Genomic DNA, 26,426 nt, shown 5'->3' on the forward strand with positions numbered 1-26,426 from the left:
TTTTTAGCATCAGTTTTAAGAACTGAAATAGACTTCTCTGAATAATTCATTTATTTTTTTCATAAAAATTCCTTCATAATAAAATTAAACGCCAGTCCTAAATCATTTTTGTAAATAATATCAACAAAAAATAAAACAAATACGAATTCTATTTGTGAAATCTTGAGTGGATAATTTTTTTTTATCTAAAAATTAGCCAGCTACTACACATTTAATAACATATGTAAGATTTCAATATTCATTTCGCGAAGAAAAATTAGTTCGTAGAAATTAATCTTTCTGATACTACTTGAGCTTTTTTTCAGTACTTATTTTTATATAAATTGTTCCTTGCCAACAGCGTAACATTAAAGTTGAAGCAAAAAAGAAATTTCTGATGCTCTTATTTTAACAATTCTTTTTTCAACATTGCTTTGAGCCGAAAGAAAAAATATAATCTGAAGTAAAATAAAGATTTTTTAAGTAAGACACATAAGCATCCTTGTTATTTAAAACTTTTCCAGCAATTCTTATTTCTTTCTCAATCAATTTTTAGTTCCTTTACAGAAGAAAAAAGTTATTACTTAGCAACTTTGTACAGTTATCGTCTGAAAAAACAGAGAAAGACGATATTTCTTTTGTGTTCTTTTTAAGTTTCAAATTTCTCAATCTAAATCGTTTTCAGCTTCATAGCCTTAAAAATAATTGATTTTGCTCTGCACTTTTAAGTAAATCTTTTACTTTGATTAAAATTCTGGAAGAGTTTTTTTTCTCTTATAACTTTATCTCATTCATTTTCATTTTTTAATTTTTATTCCAAATAGAATAAACTCTGGCATTTCGTCAGGCTTTTTTGTTCAGTGTATTGATTTCAATGACCTTCAAAATAATAGCTATACTGCGCTCTTGCATTTACAAGAAGCATTTAAAATAATTTGATAAATATAAAATGCAGCTTTCGTCTTATTTTTTGGATTCCACTAAATAAAAAACATAATTAATCATATTTAGTGAAAATAAAATATTTTTGTCTGCAATGTTATACTAATAAAATTATCGTTTGGATAAGTAAAAACAATTAAATGATTGAAAATTTAATGCAAAAGTCACAAACACTGATAAGAGTATTTTAAAAAAATATTTTATTAAATTGTAATAGTTATCTTTCTGAAAAAAATAGGTAAAATAATGACATTTCGTCTGAATTATTTTAAGTTTGAAATTTTTAATCCAAAATCATTTTTATTTTCGTAGCTCTAAAAATAATTGCTTTTGGTTCCGCTTTGCATTGCTAAGCAAACCTTTTACATTGATTGAAATTTTGAATGAGTTTTTGGTTGTCTATAATGTATGCATTTTTTATAAATCAAGGCATGACATTTTGAGAATTTTTATAGTTCTCTGTATTGATATTTTAATGACTTTCAAACACTGAACTCTCCTTTTAATCGCATTTTAAAATAAGAAGCTGAAAAATTATTTTAAAGAAATAAATATATAGGTATTTTACTTAATTACTCCTAAATGTTTTTTCATAACCTAAAATTTAATTCAGTGCGAGTGTAATAAAATATAAAATTACATTTATACAATTTATCTTTTTTCTTATTAGAAATAAGATTCCAAAATGGTTTTATTTTTTTAAAAAATGATACCAACAGTTTCTATGTAAATAGATATAGATACATATTTTTTTATATCCAAAATTATTTGATAGTTAATTTTTTCATTTAATATGTTTCTAATGTAATGCTAATTATTATTATTTGTTTTTTTTTCTTTTCAGATGATCTTAAACCTAAACCACCATCTGTTTCAGGTAAGATGGCACATTTAATTATTTTTCGAATGTAAAAACTCCATGAAAGAGTTTCAATGGATGTACGAGTCATCAACGTTCTATATACTGACACAGAATAAGACACCCAAAAGAATTAAAAATAGATATATTGGAATTAAATTTCCCAATAACATCATTTTTCTTTTTGAGATGGTCTTAAGCCATCATTTATTTCTCGTAATGATACATAATTGTCTTACGCGTGTAAAATTCTTATGCTGTGGTTGTGAGAAACATTAAACTTGTTTATTTTAAATATGATTTTTTTTAATGGCGGGCACTTGGGATGTATTTTGCTATTGGCCTTATATGCCAGGACTGCTACTCTCTTCTCGTTACCCAGTGGGCACCTGTGCAGAAGCCATGGCGGTGGAGCAGCGTCGCCCACGTCACACAACCACAAACACGTTTATAGAGCGGGTCACATTCACACAATCACACACACAAAGGATCGAGAGAGGACATAGAACACAGAGAGAGAGAGAAAGAAACATCCATGCCTTGAGCGAGATTCGAACCGGCAACCATCAACTCCACAGTCAGGCACGCTAACCACTCGGCCACCTGGTCGGCATTTTAACTATGAATAGAATGCAAAATTGTTTTACGCGTCTAAGATTCTTATACAGTGGATTTCAGAAACGTAGAACTTTTTGTTTTAACGAATACAAAATTGTTTTACGCATGTGAAATCTGGTACTTTTCATTTTTTAATACTTTTCATTTTTACATTTTTTGGTGAAAAGTCGTCAAAAAGGGCAGACCTCCACCAATTATTTTTCAATTTTATTTATTTTTTGAAAAGATAAGATTAAATAAAATAAAGAATTAAATAAACTATAAAAAAAAAATAGTTGAATTTCCCTGCGACTAGCTGGCCGAAAAGTATCATACATCCTTATACTAGGAATTACGAAAAAGCAAATTTGTCTATTTTAAGATTAAATAAAATATCCAAAATCGTAAAGAAAATAACATTTGGAGTTACTTACTCGTAATGAATTCGTTTAATTTTACGAGAACGGAGCATTTTACATCTAGTCGTTCATGTATTTGACGCCCGGTGGCTGGGCGATAGCGCTTCGCGCTGTAGTGCCACAGGTCCCTGGTTCGATCCTCGAGTCGGGCAAGGTTGACTCAGCCTTTCATCCCTTCAGTGAGTTGATAAAATGAGTACCAAGCATGCTTGGGAACTAAACACTGGGGGTTCCACGTTCGGTTGACCACCTGACCGGAACATCTGCTCCTGCACCCCAGAGAACAAGGTCAAGAAAACTGAAATGAGCACAGTAGGCCTTGGCCCTCTATGGGCTGTCGCGCCGCTGAGTTTAGAGTTCGTTCATGTATTTTTGGGAACAATGATCTTTAAAAGTAACAATGCATCATGATTATAAGCATAAAATGTGCCGATTATTTTAAAAATTTAATTGCATAGTTTCAGAAAAATATAATTTAGGTGAAATATATTACAAAAGAAAACAATTTTATGAAAAATAAACACTATTACTTTGATGATGCCGTATTACAAAAAAAGAAGAAAAAACAATTAATTATTAATAGCAAATTAAAATGAGACGCATGAGCAATGCAGTTTTCTCCAACTATAAGAAACAAAATGGAAATGTTGGGTAAAAACTTGAATATGAAAAAAAAACGAGCTATCTGGAATTGATTGAAAAAATAAAATTGGAAAGGATTTTCAATGGAAACATCGTGCTTTGGGAGAATATATATACGAACATGATGATTTTTTTCAAGAAAATTTACTAATGATTTTCACGCTTAAAAAATTTATTACGTTATGAACTATGCAAAAAGCGGTCTTAAGAAAATATGTTTGTTTTTTTTACACCAGTCGACCTAATTTGGATACTACATTTTTCACGAATAATCAAAATTATTAAAAATTTGATTCACGAAACACTAATTTGTGCTAATTCCAGAACATTTTGAAACCTCAGTCGTTCGTAATTGATAGTTATCTTTTTCATGAATATTTAAAATTAAGATTGGTTTTATTTACTTAAGTTTGAATTTTGCAAAATGTTGAATCAAAAATTTAAACAGTTGAACAAGCAGAGTTTAAAACACTATAAAGCATATAGTCTTTGATTAATTGATAATTATATTTCCATGAATATTAATAACAATTTAATTTGTTAAATTCTAAATAAGGCAGAGCTTTGATTCTTAAATTTGAAAGATTTAATCTTACACCAATTTATTATTTTTTTAAATCTAAAATCCGTTCACGTTTATAAAAATAAATAACTTGAAAACAATTATACGCAGAAATTATTTTTGTTTTGAAAAATTTAAAATGAAAATATTTGTAGTTTATTTCAGAAACAGAAATTCACAAAAACAAAATGCAAGTACTATAAACTTTTTTGTTTCCTACGTGTATCAACGAAACTAATTAGAGAGAATTGCTTATTGTATAAAAACAACAGTTTTTCTTTTAAAAAAAATACAAATATATAAAGAACAATGTGTTTATTAGTAAAACCATTTTAAATAATCATGGAGCGTTATGTTTCTTTGAATAACATTATTTTAAATTCATGTCACTGAACTCGAGATGTCTTAATTTTAATCTCTGCTGTCAAACGCTTGAAACAAATTGAGTTGATTTGAAAACAAAAGCTTTAATTAACAATCGTTGTTCACTTAAAAAGAAAAAAAAAGTTTTTTTAAGCTATGGCAACATTTTCTTTTGCTAATTTACATATCGATGTAAAATAAAAAATAAAAATTCAACGTTATAAATGGGCATTTGATTACTAATTATGTTTCCATAAATAATAAATAACAAAAAACATGCTTAATAATAACGGTTTTATTGTGTTTTTTATCATACAACCTTGAATGCAGCTGAGTTAGTTTTTTTTTCGTTTTCAATTTATTGTGAATCTTAAAGTGTAAACAGTTCGTTAATAACAAAATTAATTATACATTAATTGCACATTACCTTATGATTAATTACACATCACCTCATGAATGTAATTAAAAAGTTAAAAGTTGAAAATATAAAAGAAAGTTCATAATGGATGAAAGCTGTGAATCACACGGTAAAACTTAATTTTTTCTATGTTGTTTCGTTAAATTATCGAATGCACAAATTTTATTTAGTATAATTCTTATTATTTATTTTATTTTTTAATTATTGGATTTTTTAAATAATCTATATTTTACGAAATCTTTGTTTTCTTGCTTAGTTTTTATAATTGTCTCTTAATTCATTTTCATTCTTAAGTAAACAAAATAAAACTCTTAATAAATTTTACTTTGGACAACCTTTGGGAAATGAATCGGGATTTGTTAATAAGTTCTATGACTTAAACTCACAAGCGCAGTTTAAGATTATTTTAGGGGGCATAAATTTTAAGTGCATTTTAATTATCAATTCCCACAAATATAAAAGCATAACTAATATTTTTTTTACCTTTCTTTGCGAATTATTGGTATCATTAAATAAATTTTTTATTAAAGAACGAGTAACTATTCACATTTGAACAGCATTTATGAACTTATAGTTTTTTAACGTCCATATCACAAAAATTTCACAGACATTTTTTTTTTAAAATTCGTTTTATCGGATCACTCTTAATTCATACAGTTTTTTCAATATGAATTTTTGTATACATTCGCAATTTTTATATGCAATTTTATATACAATTTTTATATACAATCGTCAAACTACTGACATTTCAAAGAACTTAAGCTAAATGATATTAATATTTAACCTGACAATAATTGGCTGGGATAGCCTGGTTAGCAGGGCGCTGTACCATAACCACCTAGAGTAGAGTAGTGACCTTCTAGTAGGTGTTGACTGTACTCACGTTTGTAAGAACGGTTGTTCGAAACCAGCCGGCCGAAGACTCCCCGTGGAGTAATTGGTGACTGGTACACGTTAAATCTGTCGGGTCACTAAGTCCTCCATGTTCACATAACAAATCAATACCTCAGAGGGTACTGAATTGAAGATTGATTGTTCTCAATACAAAATAAGGTCAAAAGTCAAGGTTCTGGTTAAAATTACGATTTGTGGAAGAATGGATAATATGGAAGAATGGAATGATATAAATAACTATTAAAATGGGTCCACCCTATAAACGGGTGTGACGATTGGATGTATCAGAAGTCGAATTCTTGGCCATAGATAGCGTCACTGAAAAACAAGAACAATCTCACCCCCTCTGCCTTAATGGCCAAAAACAACAACCTGACAATAATCATCTGTTTTTGTGCTACAGATTTATTTTTAAACGCGACTGTCACGTGACATAAATTCCGCGTTTAATTGTTTCTAGAGGTATGAGTGCAAAAAGTTAAGAAAATATATATATAAATAAATAATTATATAATTAAATAAATATATAAATAAATAAATATATAAATAAAAATTTATATAAAAAGTAACACCCTGAATGACTTTTGATCTAATGTTTGGGGTTTCACGCACTAGGACTCAAGTTTAATAGTTCACAGGACTGACTAGCAACCTCAATTAGGCTTATCAATAAGAGCACACGATATCTTAAATTACGAAATCAGACACAAAATCGTATTTTTTCAGAATAAAATAACCATATGTTTTTTGACAGATTTGTATTATTTACCATTGATTGTGCCAAATCTGTGAAGTATGCTCCCAGTTCTTAAGAATGATTACTGAATTGTATAGTTTCTGAATTCTTAAAAATCAATATTAAAAATATCGTATAAATAAAATTTTAAGTTAGAGTCCTAGTATTTTTGTCTCGAATTTTGTATTTTTAAGTATCATTTGCACTATTTAATTTAATCAGCGTATTTTATTTCGCCCCTCCCTGAACCATTAAATTTGAGTCCTAGAACGATAAAAACCGCTTAATTATATCAAAAGTTATTATGAGTGTTTCGTTTAATTTATTTATTTAATTTTTTTATGCGCACTGTACACCACATCATAAGAATCTGTTTAATTTCCGAGAGTAATACTTTTGGTAGTCTACGTCAAATTCTACACTTTTACTTGGATGTTAATTTGAAGTAAACTTTAAAAAAACACTGATAATAAAGCTATTTAAAAAAATGTTTTAAACACAATATATACTCAAAGTTACTTACATTTTGAAAAACTTCGGTCAAATAACTATTAAGTTCAACCTGATATGTATGATTTATTTTCGAGTTGCAAAATTCTGGCTTATTTATTTTTAAAACTTCTATCAATTTATAAAAAAAAATCCTAGATATACACATTATTATAATAATTAATCGTTTAATTTCGAAAGTAATACTTAGCATGTTATATATGTCTTTATATGTATAATACATAGCATTGTATATAACATATAAAGGTCCACTATTGAGTTACCCGTTTACACTTGGGTATAAATATTGGGATATATTCTAAAGATTATAGTTCAGACGGTTATTTTAAAACAAGTTTCAAACGATACTTAAGGTTATTGTCATTTTGAAGAGCTTCTAGAAAATTACTATTAAAATATAGCCTGTCAACCCTTATCTAATATCGTGTTCAACAATCACACAGATTTATATTTAAACCTTATTCACTCGACATAAATTCCAATTTAATTAGTTCCCAGACAGCATCATAATAATTAGTTGCTTCATTTCGAGAGTAATATTTTTGACTGTCTGCTCTCGAATTCTCATTTCATCTTGTGTGTCAATGAAAAGATGCAGAAGGAAAAAAAAAACACAAGCTATAAAATTAATTACAACTTGTATCACTCGTAGATAATCTTCATCGAAAGTCAATGTCTTTCCGAGAACAACCTGTTGCACCCCACGTACGTTAAGGGAATTGAGCAATAAAATCGACCTCCACACACGCTCATCTGACATTGACCTCCATAGATTACAGGTGGGTGAAATAAAAAGGCGTCTTTCCAAAGAGGCGTTTCCGTGGGAAGTTTCTTCAGTTTACCGAACTTGGTGAGACTTCGCTTAAATACTCAGTTAAAACATATGTAGTCCGCTTTTGTACTGTCCGCTTTTATACTGTCCGCTTTTGTACTGTCAAGCAAGGTTATTTTTTGCCAGTTTTAGACTTTTTTTAAGAAAACCACTATCAGTTGGAGAAGGGAAAATAAGTTTTAGAGAACTTACAGATTGATTTATTGCGTTTAAATACATTTTCATTGCATTCTTTTTCAGTTAAAATTCAAACATCCTAGTAGGCAAAGTTGCTTAAATAACTAGGTTAATTTTGCAAACCAAATGGTTAATATTGGAAACTAAATTAATTTTCTGCAGACTTTTACACTTATAAACTATTGCTAAAAGGAAAGACTTATGCCTTAGTCAGAAATAAAGTTGAATATATTGACCACTTTTGTGACATGATGAATGTGTACATTGTCAACCCGGGTTATTTTTCTTGATTTTAGACTTTAAAAATCCAGGTATTGTTCTATTAGTTGGATGAAGGAAAAAAAAATAGGCTCAGAGAAGAATTTGCTAAATTTATTTATATTGCTGACATAAATTTTCATTGCATTCTTTTTCAGTGAAAATTCAAAACTCTTAGTGGGCAAAGTTAGTCATATAACTGGGGTAATTTTGCCCACCAAATGGTTTATATTGGAAATTAAATTAAATTTCTGCAAACATACACACCGAAAAACTATCACTAAAACGTTATACTTATGATTCAATCTTTCAATTTTACAACAAACAGAACTAATTAATTAGAGAGCTTTTAAAACCCAATGAGTAAGTGCTATCTAAACGTTCTTAGAAATTAGGTGACTAAGCGTGATATAGAATTCCGGTCTTCAAATTTTGCTGGCAACTGTTTTAGGCAACGAATGAAAGGTTCTTCTTCTTATTATTATTACGTTTTGTAATTTTTGATTGTACAAGGGAACTCCTGGATTAAGTATTGGGAGAAATTTAGCTTCGTGTAGGACACTTTGACAGAACTACCCCACATTTGTGTTACATGTAGAGGAAAACCACGAAAGCCTTCCATGGTTAGCCTAATGGCAAGAGGACTCTAATCCATGATCTGTCAACCACTAAGGATATTATACGTCAGCACTGTGCTCGGTGCGAGCCGGGTGCGGAATTCATTTCAACGCCATCGCAGGAATTCGAACCCGGGTTACCTCATTAGGAAGCGAGCGTTTTATCCTTAGAGCTACTACGAGTAAAGCAAAGTTATAATAAATGAAATAGACCTGGTCATCTCATGATAAATAGGTCAAGAAACCGGATTATAATTTTTTCCTGCCAATTATTCATGCATTAAAAATTTGTGCAATTTTTAAATTATTTACATGATAAACTTTATAGTGACCAAGAGCATAAAAGAATGTAGAAACTTAAAATTCAAAACATTTTTATTGCAATAATAATTATAATAAATCAAAATAAGATTGTCTTGTGATCTATATTTCAAAAAGCAATGATTTCTTAAGGGGAAACTAAGCGACTCTTTATATTTCCTTGTAAACAGAAGAAAAAGTCATCACTTGTTATCAAAACGCTGCCATGCTTCATTTCAATGAGGCATGATTATTCAAGCGTAAATAGTTTAGTTTGAAACTAAACTTCTTTTTAAAGATGGAACTTAATCGCCTGTCTCAAATACTTGATCGCCAAAGGCGAAGCTGGCGAGTGGAAATATTACGCCGTGTAGTACACAAATATTCTATATCATAAGTGACGTAATGTCGATTACTAAGTTTAACGGACATCTTAGGAGATAACGTTTTATTCGTAAAGATCGTTATGAATAATTAATTATAGTTATACGAGAAAACTATCAACTAAGAGAACAGTTGTAAAAATCGCTGCAGCAGATCAATTAGAGCTGATTCTTTCAGTTTCGTAGGTTCGTATGCTTTATTTTAATGTCATTTGTTCCTGGTCCGGATGTGTGTGTGTTAAAAAAAGGTATTCTAATTTTGAAGCAATGTGGTGTTTGCAATTTTCCTAATTTAATATATCGCTAAAATAATTTATTAGCATACTGCAATTGAATAGCTTTAATCAGGTTTAATGTGGATAATTACGTAATTTCATCAGGTTTAACGATCTTGTAATGGGTAAATTACGCATAGTTTTAGGTTTCCTCTTTTTCGTTGATTGTGGAATATTTTAATGAGAAACTATTTCTATTTCTAATAATTGCAGAACCGTGATGGTTAAGATATGGAGTTGGGTTACTATCTTCTGTAGCTGTTTGAATCCCAACGGCACCCATCAACAAATCGAAGAGTACTAGTTTGTTTAGAAGTTACGGGTAGCCAATGCAGAATGTTGACTACGATTCCATCATCGTGCACTAGACCATCATCACATAAAATCATGAAGCCTTAACCTCACCGTCACTCTTATCTCATAAAGGGCTGTTGTTGGTTGTACTTTACTTTATGTATTGACGATATCTGTCCATGAAGAGTTCCATTCGAAGAACATAGAAATTTAAGAACCAGCGGGAAGAACGCTTTATGTCAATTTTTCTCAAAAATTATGATTGAGATGTGATGGCTCAGGGAATAGAGTCTTCGCCTTCAAATGATGTGAACCGGGTTCGAATCCCAGCAATGGCTGGTCGATACGAATTCCGCATCCGGCTTGCACTGACCGCAGTACTGACGTATAATATCCTCAGTGATAGACTGATCATGGGTTAGAATTCCCTTGTCGTCAGGCTAACAGTGGGAGGTTTTCGTGGTTGTCGCATCAATGTAAAGCAAATGCGGGTTAGTTCCTTCAAAAGTCCTCCACTAAAGCAAATTTCTCCCAATGCTTGATCCACAATTTCCCTTGTCTTCTGGATCGGCTTCAAAATTACAAGGCTACGGAATTGAACATTAGTCGTCGTAAACCCGAAATTGGGTCGGCTGTGCAACGACGGTTGTAAAAAAAATGGTTATTAGGTCACCACCTGTTGCATTTTGAGGATAACTAATTTTAAAAAAAACCGATAACTGGGTAAAATAGGTTCTCCTCGAGAGTTAGTACACAGTGAAAATTTGCCAAACTTGAGAAAATAGGTTCCTTTGCAACACACAGACTGGAATTACAAATAAAAGTATAATTAAGAAGACGATTGGAATACTAATGAGGAATTATTGATTGGGGAGGAATTTTATGGGAAAAATAGTTCTTCTCCTTCCCGATTTTGAAATTTTTTTATTCTTCTACATTAAAAACTGTAAATTTTATTATGAAATTTTTGGACGGTGTAAATTTACATTTAAAAAATGTAAATTTAAAATGTAAATGTAAATTTACATGTTAAAAAATTAATTTTTTAACATCTAGATCAGTGGTCGGCAAACTTATTAGCCAAAGAGCCAAACATGAACATTACAGCAATTTAAAAGTAAATTGGGAGCCAAATCTGCTTGTTTAGTAAACTTTTATTACACTAAATAAGTAGTACACTAAATAAAACTAAATTTCATACTTAATAAATATTTATTAATGCGAACAATGTGCTTGCATCTCCTTGGAAAGTTTGAGTAAGTCAGGTTTGTATGTTGTTTTTAATTTTAAGCCAATTTGTACCCCCACTACTTTAGAAAAAGTATGCGCGCATGCTTGTGGTACCTTTGTATCACACCGGAGTACGCCGAAAACATACGAACAATTTCAGCCGGTAGCTTGTACATGGTTTGTGTTTACGTTTACGAAAACTAATAAAATTAAACTCGATGTTCGTTACGTATTTTTACAACAATATAAAATTTTAATTACCTATCTATCTTTTAACTTAAACAAAAAATTATACATGTTCTCGATTTATAGAAGAATTTTAATTTATCAAAATAAGATGTAATTTTTTTCTTACCAAGTTTTTTTTTTTAAATGAAAATATTATTGCGTCATCCGTGGATATTTGTGCCAGAGCCGCACTTCATTTGCGAAAGAGCCACATGCGGCTCTGGAGCCGCACTTTGCCGCCCACTGATCTAGATCAATCAAAATCATATAGTCAACACTTATGACATTCGTTTATATATTTTTTTTTCATTTCTACGATTTGAATCATGTGCGTGTTTCTGAGAAATCTCAAATCTTAATATTTCTTTTAAAAAAAACAATTTTCATGGACAAAAATTCATGGACATAAACCTTTCTTCCCTCTTGATCTTCAATTGCTATCAGTGATTTATTCAATTTCAAGTAACTGAAAAATACGATCACTTTTTCAGAGTTATTTGAAAGAAACATATTCATTCAGCCATGAACTTTTGAATCAGTTTTTATTTTGAAAACAGAAATAAAACTTTTTCGCTATATGTAGGTAGTCTTTGAATACAAACCGAAGTCAAAGTGTTCTGTTTGACTTGAAAGCTCTTAAATAACTTTCAAAACTTCTATTTTAAATACATTTGGAATCCTTCTTGTGACTGCAGTATTTTCTTTTCCTCAATAGAAAACCCAAAAAGTAGGTGATAGGTTTATAAAAAAAACTTTCTGTTTGTGAAAAAACTTTTACTTCTTTTTAAAAGTCTGTGAAAAGGAAACATGACGTTTTCAAATAGTTTTTGCTATTTTTTTTCCGAAGATTTTGATCAAAGAGTTTCAGATATGATGATCAACAAAAAAAGTTTTGAGGGATACAAATCCCAGATTGCTATTTTTTTTCATTTTTCATTATTGATCAGCAACTTCCAATTTTACACTTTTCGCACCAATTTCGAGAATGAATATTTCGAAAGAAAAAAAAACTTTTTAACTCGAAATAAACATCATTTTATGAAGTTTAAATTTACGAATTTATTTATCATAAGTAGGAACATCACAGTAAGAGTTTCAAAACCTGAGAGAACTCCTATGAGAATATTCTTTTCAAATATAGGTGGTGATTTTCTTTTCCAATATGGGAGATGAGGGGAATATCGGGTGCATCAATTGTGACGATATTAGTCCTAATTTCTAGAGAAAAAACACTGAATTAGGTTTTATTAGTCAAGAAGATGGACTTAATTTGGCGTATCAATATAGACTAATTAACGGAGTCTGTGTAGATAAGTTTGATTTTTTATGGCAACTCTCTAATGTTCAAAATAGCCTTACTAATTAGTTATTACAGTTATGAAAATTAATTTTTGTCCAGAATCATACGTTTACTAAAGATACGTGGGCCGGGATAGCATGGTTGGTAGGACACTGGGCCCATGGGCAAGTGATCGTGAGCTCGATCCCTACCTGCCGAAGACTCCCTGTGTAGTAAATGGCGACTGATGCACGTTAAATCTGTCGAGTCTCAAATTCTTCCATGTTCCCATAACAAATCAAAATCTATGGGGGAACTGAATTGGAGATTGATCGTCCTCTGATTCAGGTCAAAATTACGATCTGTGGAGGAATGAATGGTAGTGTGAATGGGTCCACCCTATAAACGGGTGTGACGTATAGGTGTGGCAGAGGTCGAATTCTTGGCCATAGATGGCGCCACTGGAAAACAAGAACAATCGCACCCCCTCTGCTTAATGGCATACGTCAACAACTAAAGATGCGCACCTTAACAAACAATGAGAATTTTGTACAATATACGCACTGATCTTTTTTGTTTTGATAACATCTGCTCTCGGGTAAGATCCAATTTTGCCTTGTCTAAACTGGGTACTTAAAAGCTACAAAGCAGCAGAGAATAAAGATAGATAAAACCAGACGCTGAGAATGGTTAAACAGGCCCCAGGGCAAAATTCCCTTTGGGCCCTCTACTCAAAGTACAAAAAATCTTATTTAAAAGCCTTCACACGGAGCTGTAGTTTTAACACACATATAAAGAAATTCTCAGAAAATTTTATTTAAAAAATTAATTAATAAACACAGCATTTCTTCTAAGAAATTTTGGCTGTGCACGCAGCAGTCTCGAGTCCGGGGACAGTTATTGCTGCAGACCAAGTGATTTTACCTTTTCTAGAAAAAATTATACATCAAAAAATGTAGTGCGTGCAATTTTTGGGAATAGTGTATTATACATAAGTAAACAGTACATATCTCGATAAAATCTGACAATTTCTAGAGCCAACAGTTTAGCCCCAACGAGCCTTCAAATCTTAGATACACGTTCTTAGCCCATTTTCCCTAACAAATAAAATGTCTCTATACTGAGGAAAAAAATGTATAGTCAAAGCTATCAGGATCTGGTAAAATTCAGGCTATATGGAAAAACCAAGATCTCAATAATTTCTCAAAGCTCTCAGTTAATGATTTTGGTAAAATTAACAAAAAAATATGGTTTTATAATATGTGATAAAATTTTGTAAAGGAGGTAAAATCTGGTTATATTGTCATGATAACTTAGAGCATGGCATAAATACCATTCAATGAATTACTTTCCAGTTTTGAATTTTTTACAAAATATGTGGTAATAAAAACTACAATTTTTAAAGGCAGAATTTTCGGTAAAGTATTACCATTGGATAGGAAAAAATTACCAGATGAACGGCATAAATATAGTAAATTTTGGTCTTATTAATCAAAATTACATTTTTCATTTTACCTGAAATGTAATTACCATAAAGTACAATAATTTTAAGTGATTTTTTTTCTCCGTGTATACGTTTAAGATGCAGTACATCCTGACGTATCGATAAACGCATGAATGAGACAAGATTTTAAGAACTATTAAAAATCATTATCTTAAAAACACTGTTTTTCACATTCAGAAACACGATAAATTTAATTTACAACTTAGTTTAGTCACAACTGCATAGCGTATTATTACTATTGCAGTTTCCTTTTTCTTTCAAAGTAGAAAATGATTAATATTAAATAAATTGAGTAACAAAGTTGGAATTTTAAAGAAAAACCTTAATAATCAGTCTGCAAAAAGAAACAAGAAAGCAGGTAAAATTAAAATCTAACTCACCTATTCTTATTCAAAATATTTTCTGTGACTTATTTAGATACTTTGCGAACGCGATTTAAAAATAATTCGTTTTAGTAAAAAAAAAGCATTCAAAAATGCTTTAAAATCAAAGAACATGTCGAATATAGCATTTGAAACACATTATATATTAATGTAAATGATCAAAATAAAATTGGAAATCACAAATAAAACTTGCCCTCTATAGTACTATAGGCATCGTTTGGGTAAAGGCTTTCACTTGAACTTTCGATAAATTCAGCATTCCATGGAGTTTGACTTGGAGTATTATTAAATATAGCTACCCGGTCTAAAAGAGGTAAATTTTATAAGTTTATTAAAAAGAAATCCTTAAGCAACTAAAATATGCAAATTAAAATTGGGGAAGTAAAAAATCCAAAATTGTATAATTGAATCAAAACACTGATCTCAACAAACAAATATCCTGCCAAGTTTATCAGTCATTTCTAAATAACATGCGTGTGTTTGGAGCTAGCGTTATTAATTTTTAATCGATAATTGCAGTAATCTAGTCAAAAGTGTCAGATGTTTGCTTTATTTCCCTACCTTGTTCTGTTCAACTCACTAACTAAAATTAATTATTAATATTCACTACTGTATTTTAAACGGCCCATCCAAATATTAAATTTTAACTTGTCGCAAATATTTTTTTCATATTTCGAAGAGAAAGACATTTAAGTAATGAACAATTTAGAAAAATATAAATTCCCAGTTAAACTTACATTTTACAACCAGCGGTCATACTATAAATAATTTATTCTTACAAAAAAATCGTGAGGTTAGTTAGAAAAAAACAATTAATTACTTTCCAATAATAACCCAAGTATGGAACAGAACAAACACTCATATTTTTATCCCTGCTTTTGTTAGTTCCATTTCCAATGAACACGATGTTAATAAATCGTATTTATGAACGGTGATATGATATGCAAATCTTAAAAAAAGATCATAAGTATAACACTATTAACAAACGAAAAATACAATCTCTGAAATCAGATTTGCCATTATACATTTTAATTTATCTTTTGTGCCTCTCCTAAAAAACTGAAAACTCGAGAAAAAATTTTCGCAACTTGTTTTACGAGAAAAATTGAATTTACAATTATTTAAATGCAGTACAAAATATATTTTACTTTGATCTTTTAAAACATGTTTATTAAAACAGTGAATATTATTCAATTAGTTAAATTCAAATAGCGAAATCGGGGACTGCAATCATTCTAACCTCAACAAAAGAAAGAAACTTGTGTAAAAATTAAAGAAAATCGATTAGCTAATTAACGAAATTCGATTGTAAAACATTATTTTTAGTTTGGTAATTTCTTTAAATTATACTTAAAAATTTCGTTTTTTTAAGTGGTTATACAAATCGCGTAATTGAAATTTTCTATAAGGTATCAAATGAGTCTTTTCTAATCTGTCGATAAGTTTATAACGTATTTAGAAAAAAAAGATTTAGACCAAATATGTAATATATCAATAAAAATATAGTAAAATAACAAGTTTTAGTTATGTATTTTTACATTTTTTATTTTTTCATAATAGAATGTTTTTGATCGATCAATATGATATTCTTTCTATGAGTACAGAGCCTAAAATGGGCTCAAAAATACATTGAATGAGTTAATAACTCCTAACTCAAACACACTTGACGCCACACTGAGAAAATAAATATGATCATAACTACCAGAATATTGTGAATCTGTGAAATGATTTTGTGTTTGCTATACTTAAGGTTACTTATTCAGCAAATTTCATATTTGTCTAGCTGTGGCGAATACAGTAAATGACCTAGTGTAAAGATTCTGTGTGGAATACTAACATGAATTAAACTACTAATATGAGTCATCCAATAACGAAATAAAACTAAATTACCAAAATAAACTATTTATTAAAAACTTTAGAATGAAAAACTGACTTAGAACACACTTCAAACTTCCAAAGTAGTTGGGAAAAAAGGCTCTGCGCCCTGAAACTCACTTAAAGCCAAAGTAAACTGCTGTGGCGAAATTGCTAATCCAACTGAAGCAGGCAAAAATATTCTAGTTAGCAAGAATTTCAGAGCGCATGCGTAAGAAATCGACTAATAACAAATAAGAAAAGATTTCTCATAATAAATTATCGTTAGATTATTCAACTACGGCTGAACAGATTCAGTTAGTTGCTGCTTTAGGGTCACTTTTAACCCCTTAACGATTGGTTAATGGTTAATTTTCAAGAAAACGATCGTAAAAGTGCCTATTTTTTGACTTTTGTATTTGTATTACGTATTTAATTAGTGCTGACTTCCAGTTTAAAATAAACTAACTAGCTACAATTACTTTAAAAATATCCTAGGACTGCCATCTGGTGCGTAAAATTAGAAATAAAATTTTTTCCGGGCAAAAGAAATGAATTAGTTTTATTCTTATTGGCGCGTTGCTACTGAACACTCCAGCCCGTCAATATCACGGGAGCGAGAAATAGAGGGCGAAATCTCACCCCGTCATTTTCACGGGAGCGAGAAGAAGGTTATTAACGGTCTCGCCAAACATACATCACGCATATGTTATTTTCTTACTTACTACTGCAAATATATTGATATGTATTCACAAAAATATAAACCTTTGGGGTCCACTGTTTGTACTAGTAGATTTTGACGGTCAATATCTAAGAAAATAGTTTGTTTACTAAGATATTTTTAATGATCTTTGAAGTATTTATGACTGAATCTATTTATAAAATATAAAAGGCTGAATAGTTTGTGTGAACGTAGTAGACCATTAAAGTACGGTCAGTGACATGAAACTCGGTTCAAAAAAAGTTTTGCTACTTTTAATTATATGTTTTTCTCATAATTCTAGAAGATCTTCAGTTTTGATTTTCACACATGTTTTTTTTTTAAAAAAATTTCTTTCTTTTTGTTTCACAAAAATAAAAAAACGTGTCTAATAGCTTTAAATAAAGAACATATACTTAAGATTTCTTCAAAATTAAAAATGTCAAGTACCCAACTCTATCTGAATCTTAAAAAAGTGGCTCTTAAATAGAGATTTACAACAATTGTATGATTAGCTTATGTTGGTAAAACAGTAAGGAAATAAAATAACGCATATCTTTCTTCAAAAAAAAAAAGTTTTAAAATTGCACATTTTTTGGTATGCACATATATTATTACTGGGTTTTTATTAAGATTATGCATGTTTAATTTTATATTTTTCATTAGTAAATTTTCGTATAAATTTACTTCCTTAAGTAATAATAGATTTGGTGAAATATTGAGTTAAGTCAGTTTAATGATGTAGCTTCGTTATTTATACTAAATAAAATTTTATTACATCTCATTTTCAATTGAATATTGTTTGCAGAAAATAAGTTTTTACTTTATACAGCAAATGTTTAAAAAAACAACTAGTCTGACAAATCGAATAACATATTGATACATTTATTCTAATCTTTTTTTTATCAATACCATATAACTCATTTAAATATTCAAATTAAATTATGCTTGCTGCTTTTTAGGAATTAAAAAAGATTCTGGAAGACGAAAATGTGTTTTATATTTAGTTTATTTATCATATATTTCAATATTCATACATTTTATTATTTGCATTCAAATTAATATTCAAACAACGTATTTAAATTTGATTACATTATTTTATTTATACGAATGTTTTTTTTTGAATGAATAAATCTTTCAGACGAAGTTAATACTTATTTTCAAAGCTAAGCTTTATTATCAAATTTCTAAACGTATTTACTAATAAAACATATTGCAAAAAATATTTTTCGAATTTTCTTTCCCTTATTTAAATAATACTGTTCTGCTATCTGCGATCTTTTTCTAATGATCTTTTTAAGTTTTATTTTCAGTTGAATAATGATGAGATATTTCAATGCTGCTGTGTTTTCTGTTAGAAAATATTTATAAAAATTGTGTTATCAAATTTTAAATGTTGATGATGAAAAATGCACATACAAATCAAAGTCAGTTATTTATTTATTTTCAAAACTGTGTGCTGTATCGAATGTTATAAGTTCAATATAAACTTATTTTTTAACAAACGTTTTATAAAGATAGTTATTTGTTTCGGTATATTTTTCTGTGTTCGTAATTTTTCAAAGGAAGTTAATAAAATTTGAGAAAATATTCTGTCTTTGTTCATTGGTTAATTTATCGTGAAATTTTGAAGAACCTCACTAAACAATCGCAAGAAAAAAATGTTAAAAAAAAATGTGTTATATGTTAATATTGAAAATAATGGCATCTATGTTAAGCCAAATGTGTTATAGTGAGTCACAAAGAATTACTTTTTTGTTGTTGTTTCGAATGTTCTTACCAAACCAGCAAGCCTGCTTGGTGAAACCAAGCGAATTTATGGCAAAGGGTGCGTTTCTTGTTTTTCAAAGGTACCATCTATGGCCAAGAATGTGACTTCAGCAGCCACACACACGCCACTGCCCGTTTATAGGGCGGATTAATTCATACATCCATTCATTAATCCACAGGTCGTAAATATGACCAGAACCAGAGAGCGTCAATCTCCAATTCAGTATCCCCAGAGGTAGTATGCGTTATGGGGACATGGAAGACTTTGCCACCCAGCAGATTTAAGTACGCCAGTAACTATTTATTGCACGCGGAATTTTAGACCGGACTTGATCAAACACATGACCTCTTGGACAGGGGCTCAACGTCCTATCAACTAGGTGAATCTTCCCCGAGAATAATTCTTGATGTAATCAATCAACAACATGAATTCTTGGTGCAGTAAGAAACCAAGAATAATTTAGTGTACTCAGTAAACTAGAAAAATTATTATGTAATGAACCACTAAGAATAATTTTTGGTGGAATCAAGCATTGTGGATTAGTTTTGGTAACACTGGAATTACAAGCCTTCTTAGTGTAATCAATAACCAAAGATGATTCTTGGTGTCAACAAACACCAAGAGTTAATCTTGGCGTTATCAAAAACCTAGGATTTTTCTTTTTGTTAGTGGTGAGCATATATGGCAGTACTTTTACTTTCGTTACTTGTACCGCCGGTACAAGTAAAAAGTACGTACTTTTACTTGTACTTCGTTACTTTTTAAATTTAGTACTTTTACTTGTACTTTCGTTACTTTTTTAGGGAAAAAGTACAAGTATTTGTAACGGAAATGTCGAATGAAATCGTTACTTTTTTCTAAAACTCGGTAAGCTTTCTAAAAAAAAAAACTTTAAAAAAAATGCTTATGTTTTTTTTAATTTATAAAATTAATATGCAATATATATGCATTCACAGCTAACTTCGTGTTTAAATACCTTCTGTTTCAACTTATACTGCACATTCAATTATTTTTTACTAGCTCAAAGATCACAAAGCTATCTGAAACCCCGTGTTTGCTTTGTTTATGTTTGTGCTTTTAAAACGCGTTTCTAAAGAGTAAAACAATTTTAAATCAATGGTAATTTAAATAAATAAAAATAATAAACTAAAAATTAAAATCAATAGATAAAATTTCTTTTTCGTGCAAATCCATAAAAAGTTTGATATTAAAATTATATTTGATTTTAAAATTATATTATACGATTATATTATAAAATTATATTATAATATTCTTCCGAATTTAAAAATAAATTAATATCCATAACTTTCAAAATTAAAAATAATTAAATAAATAACAGCAATTTTGCAAGAACATTAAAGAACATAAGAATATTATTCAATAAAATTTTAGGTTACTTTGAATTTTCGAATTCCCAGAAATGTACTTTTAAATCGTTACTTTTTTTGTTTAGTACTTGTACTTTTACTTGTATTTTTTACTCGTTACTTTTTAAAATAAGAACTTTTTACTCGTTACTTTTTTTAAAAATACTTGTACTTTTACTCGTTACTTTTTAAAAGTAACGTTGCCATATATGGTGGTGAGCAACGAATTACTCTTGGCATTAAGAAGTACCTACACTGTAAAAATTATTGGTCAAATTATGGTAGAAAATACCGGCACTCCGATTACTAGTACTTTTTACTATAAAATCCATTTTTGCCGTAAACTTTTATGAAATAAGTATCTGATGTACCTTAATTTTTACACTAATATTTAAATCAATAAATCGCAGTAATTAAACAAATAGTACTGTAAAGATTATGATAGAAAATTTTACAGGGAAAATGGATTTTAAAGCAAAATGGACTTTACCGGCGTACCAGTACTTTTTATTGTAATTTGATCCAGATTTTTTTACAGTATAGTATAAATCCTTGGGTAGATCAAATACGAAAAATAATACTTGGCGTATTGAAATAATAAGGATTATTTTTGGTCTTATTAAATATTAAAGACAGTTCTAGGTGTTCCAGGAATTTGCACGATTGTTCCTTTGCATTTTTTTTTGGTGTAAAGTATTTTCCTCCATTTTTGATGTTCAATAGCACTGAAATTTATAAGAGTGAATATGTATAATTTTTCATGCGTAATTACATGTTTCGCGCAATTTAAAACATACGTATTTTTCATAATAGCAAAATTTTGTTTCTCTATATGAAAAGGAGAGTGCGAAGTGAAAACTTAAACAATCTTGAACTAGATTAAAAAAATCAGTTGTTGTTAAAAAAAAAAAAAAAAGCCCACTAAAATTGTTGTCTTTTGAGACGAAAAAAAATCATGACTGGTTTAAATGTGCAGATTTTGGTGCAAGCACTCTGCATTACTGATGTTTAGATTTAACTACATCCCCTAAAATGAATATAAACACTTGTATTTTTGTGAATAAAAAAGTGTAACTTTTGTCATATGTTTCATATTAATCCCTATCAGTTAATATTTTTCTATACTTGAAATTTTTACAATGATCCAGCTGAGCTGCGTAATTTTTAGATATTTCTTTAATAGCTTTATCAAGAATTATTTTTATAATTTTTGAAGAATACTTAGATATGGATAAGGATAATTATTAAATGAATGTTAAGGAAATAAGATAAAGTGTAAAAGCTTCCCATATTAACTAATTCGCATAATACACACCATTTAAATTTACTATTTTCTGTAATGTTTGAAAGTTAATTTGATGCATAATTCTTTTATAGTTGAATATAATGTTACATGTTCGCCAAAGTGGATGATAGTCACAGTAAATGTCAACTCATCATCAGCATTAGTTTACTTAGAAAGACTAAAAAACTACATTGGTAAGTAAAATTATTCTACTAAATAATGTTCTTGGAGTTCTGATAAATTTTTAGGACAGATTTAATAATTTCTGAAAATATTATGGGAATTACATCCTCAGTTATGTTTCAAATTATCCTTTTCTGTCGTAATGCAGTTCTGCAATTGGCTGTAAAAGTTTCAGAATCATTTTTTTAAAGTGATCTTCCGAATAACTCATTAATTCCGTCATTTAGGTTGAGAAATTTGCTTTGGTGTTAATTCTGTTTAGCGTCTTTGACTTCCTAAATCATTGTTTCCTTAGAAGCATTTAAGGTTTTTGAGGATGTGGACAACTCTTGCTGACTTCTTGCTTCCGGAACTGTAGCATTTGCCTTAAGGATGTTGGAGATATTAAGAACGTCAGAATCAGAGAGCGTAATGCAGAATGGTTCAATATAGAATGATGCAATGAATAAAAAAAACATATTTAATAAAAATCATATTAAGTAAATGTAAGCAATAAAAATAAACGCGTATGATGGTATGATATTCGTTAGGCTTTCCAGTAATTATTTAATTCCAATCCATTCCCTGTTAAAGTTATACATAATCAGAATTATTGGTAATGAGTACAGCTCTTTATGTTGGTCTGATAGAAATTCATAAGAAATTCATTCTGAAAAAGGACTTCGAATTCAGCTTCTGAACCAATCAGCCTTACGAGAGTCCCTGGTCATTACGAGATTTGGAGATTAATTTGTGCGCATTATGTGGGCTTGTAATAAACATAATATTTTCAGATTTTATTTTCTTAGTAACGTAATAGTCGTTGTCTAATGTCATATAGTCATTGTCGTAATAGTCTTATGTAACAGCTGCAAGTATGTCTAAGGCTTTTAATTTACAAAATATATGGTAAGAAAATTAGAATCTTTTAAACTCTAAACCTTAGAAAAGTAAATTTTTAATTCTTAAAAGTTAACGTTTCTGAATATTATTTTCACTTATTGTTAAGTTTAATTAAAATATAAATTGAAAAAATAATAAAACTTAAATAATCTATAAGTTACTTTTCGAAATATATTTTTTCTGCGTATTCCTTGTATTATAAATTTTGTTCAAAATGGTTAACTTATTAAAATTTGCTAATAAAATGTATTTTCCATTTGTTTAACAGATGTGAAAATATTAAAAAAAATAGTCCATGATGCAACATGAAAAGAAAAATACATTACTTAAAATCAGAAGGATAATGTTTCATTGTGTGCTATAGCAGCTATTAATTGAATCTTGCTTTAATGTCGATACTGCAAAATATTCCAGATTAAATTGGGGTACTTTTTACCGTGAAAATCAGTTTTTGAGAAACTGAGAGATTAAAATAATTGTTATCTTTAATAAAAAAAAAAAGAGAAAACTAAATCCCTCAAATATGAAATATACGCTAATTATTTTATATAATTTTCAAATATTCACTGAGTCATATTTTCATAATTATGATATAGTCAGAAATGAATTAATCATATTTATCACGAAATAAAAAGTGTTAATTTACACTGGGGCACATTTTTTTCTATTGATGCAAATACTTCATCTTGCCTAATCCGGGAGAGGGGATTTCAAATCCGAAATTAGTTTTGATCTAAAGGCAATAGATTGTTTTAAATTACATTTTTTGCCTACTTCTTCATGAAATGTTAAAAAACTTTGTATATAACAGAGGGTCGCGTATGTTCTGCGACAAACTTCCAGGAGATTTAGGATTAAAATTGCACAGGAATATCTATGCCAGAAAATGTCATCACTCATGACTAGGGGTGTTTCCCTATTATGACTTGTTTAAAAATACACGAAGAAAATCACCACTATTGGCATATGACATTTCTGAACACAGATGCCAATGAAATTTTATTTTTGCTATTGTACTTCAACTGCCGTAGAAGTTTGTCACAGCATTACACGGCTCCCTAATATACAATGAAGAGCCATTACATTATGACCACCCTGCTAATAACATGTAGGACCACCTTTAGCCCTCAAAACTGCTAGCGCCCGCCTTGGCATTGATTCCACAAGATGCTGATAGGTAGTCTGAGGTATCTGGTACCAAGAGTTCACCAACTGGTCCTGCTATTTCCTCACATTGCGAGGGGGTAGCGTGGCAGCACGAATTTGGTTTTCCAAGTAGGACCACAAATGCTCTATTGGATTAATGTCAGGTGAATTTGGAGGCCAAGGCATGACTTGAAAGTCACTGGAATGTTCCTCGACGATTCGAACCTTATGACATGGTGCATTACCCCGTAGGTAAACACCATCACCCGCTGGAAAAACTGTTGCCATGAATGGGTGAACCTAGTCTGCAACTATGTTCAAGTAGCTTACAGACGTCAGGGATTGTTGTATTAGGATTATGGGTCCTAACGTGCCCCATGAAAACATTGTTCCTGGGCGAGAAACCATGAAAACCTGGGCGAGCCAATTGTTATAGATGGAGGGTGGTCACAATGTAATGGTTCTTCGGTGTATATAACGTTTTAAATCTTGTACATTTCCACAAATATTAAGCAAAAATATGTCATTTAAAAATTATAGCGTGGAGACAGAAACAGATTTCAAATTTGAAATCTGCCACTTGATAAAATACAGGATTTTGAATGACTAGTTTACGATACTTGCTTTGAATGACTAACTTAAAATTGAATGACTTACTTGCAAAACAATTTATAAATGTGTTAACGTTTATTATCTTGTATATCTGTTATTTTAGATTGCGAACCTGATAAAGTAGGAGAAATGTTCGTTTTCAAGCTGCCTCTAGATAACATTTATACTTGTGGTACAACGAGAATGCTCAACAAATTAACGGTAAATATTATTTGACTCATATCATCACTATAGAGATGCAAGGGGATAATATTCTCAAAAGAATATTCTTGGAGAACGAGAATATTCTGAGAATGATTTCGTATGGCTGAAATTTAGACAATAATAGAGAACATTCCTTTTTCTTATAAAAAAGCACAAAAAACATAAATCATGTTTGTATCAGAAATCTAATTCAATTATTTTCTCACACAGATCACAAAATATGTCTACGTATACACACTATATAATAAATTGCTAGTAATTTTCTTTTAAGAATTTTCTTTGAACTGAAGTTCTGACAAATTTCTTTTTAACGGAACATATGATTTTGATAGTTTTTTATGTTTTTTTCATTAGAACAAAACCATTTAAGATTAAAAAACTTCTAAGGTTCTTAAGATTAAAAAAAATTTAAGACAATCTTTATTTCAAGAAGAAAAAAACCATGCGACGCAAACAATAGAAAATAAATTTAAACTTGTTAGACAAAAGTCTGATAAAATTTTTCATAAAAACAAAGCCTTTTAAAATTTTTAAACAAAAAGTCCGTATTTTTTTCAAAAAAAAATCTCTGCTGTATACAATCATTTATAAGTTAACTATTTCTGTAAATGTATCGAACAATTGTAACTATGTTAAAATATTGTTTGTCAGTCTTATCTGTTATTTAAATATAAAATGCATCCTAGCTAATTATGGAACTTACAAGAAAATGAATCCATTGTATGCTATTTTTACGCGATTATTTCTCGCTTTTACTTTCTCGCTTTAAAAATAAAGGTAAAATAAAGGTTTTTAGTATTTAGGTATCCATTTAATTAAAATTCTGTTTTTACATCAAGCAAATAAACTAACTTTGTGCTAGAAACTTATTATGTTATCTATTTTTCTAAGCTGACTGTGACGTTTTTTTCGTTTCACTCCACTTTCTATCTTATTTTTCATTCCAAATGTTAAGCGAAAAATAAATTACACTAACGTTAAGCTATGTACACAGAAACTTTTACCAACCCCTAATGCAAACTTTACTCCCAAGCCGAACCGATAACAATAAGGATATCCTCAGATATTTTTTCTTTATAACATAAAAGGTTAAAAAAAAGCATGTTGACCAATACTATTACTGTTCTAGTTAAGCGAGTAATCCTTACCATTCGAACTCTCAACTATGATGATAAGTTAGTAAACAAATTGTAATGCATAAAACATTTTATCGCTTCAGTGTATCAATATAATTCTTACCTATCGTATCTATATAGTAACAGGTTTTATGCTTCGTAATAAAATGTGGAAAGTAGTTTTGTTGTGAGTTATTTTTGTGTTATTTCAAATGGTTATACTGGGGAACAAATTTTTGTGGAATTTATACAAATGCTTGATTTTACCTATTTCAAGTGAGGGGATTTTAAAACAGCCTTGCTTCTCAAGCTACAGTGTTTTAAGGACATTTTTAGTCTTTTTTTTGTCGATATGTACCAGCTCAAAACCATTATATGTAACTGAGGGTCACATAAATGTAGCGTCAATCTCAGAGAGTAAGGATTAAATGTAGCCGTACGCATATACGGCGTGTATACCCGTATAGGGAAGCGTACGCCGTACGCACGCTTCCCTATTATGACCTGTTCAGAAGCACGCGGACGAAACAGATCTGAGAAGTGCCCATAGCGGCATATGACGAGCTCTTCGGGTATGAGTTCCAGTACCATTTTAATCCAGATGATGCGCTCTAACACCTCTAGAA

General features: G+C 29.8%; 1 protein-coding gene across 1 annotated transcript in view; it reads left to right on the forward strand.

The window, feature by feature from the left end:
• LOC107450357 (uncharacterized) overlaps window positions 1-26,426 on the forward strand; it is a 120,802-nt gene that overhangs the window by 82,017 nt on the left and 12,359 nt on the right. The window contains exons 2-4 of the mRNA XM_016066122.4: window positions 1,766-1,798; window positions 21,751-21,852; window positions 24,585-24,682. Of these exons, the coding sequence (XP_015921608.1) occupies window positions 1,766-1,798; window positions 21,751-21,852; window positions 24,585-24,682 (233 nt within the window). The remainder of the gene's footprint in view (window positions 1-1,765; window positions 1,799-21,750; window positions 21,853-24,584; window positions 24,683-26,426) is intronic.

Source organism: Parasteatoda tepidariorum, chromosome 3 (assembly GCF_043381705.1).
Source record: "Parasteatoda tepidariorum isolate YZ-2023 chromosome 3, CAS_Ptep_4.0, whole genome shotgun sequence".
NCBI classification, from domain to species: Eukaryota; Metazoa; Arthropoda; class Arachnida; order Araneae; family Theridiidae; genus Parasteatoda; species Parasteatoda tepidariorum.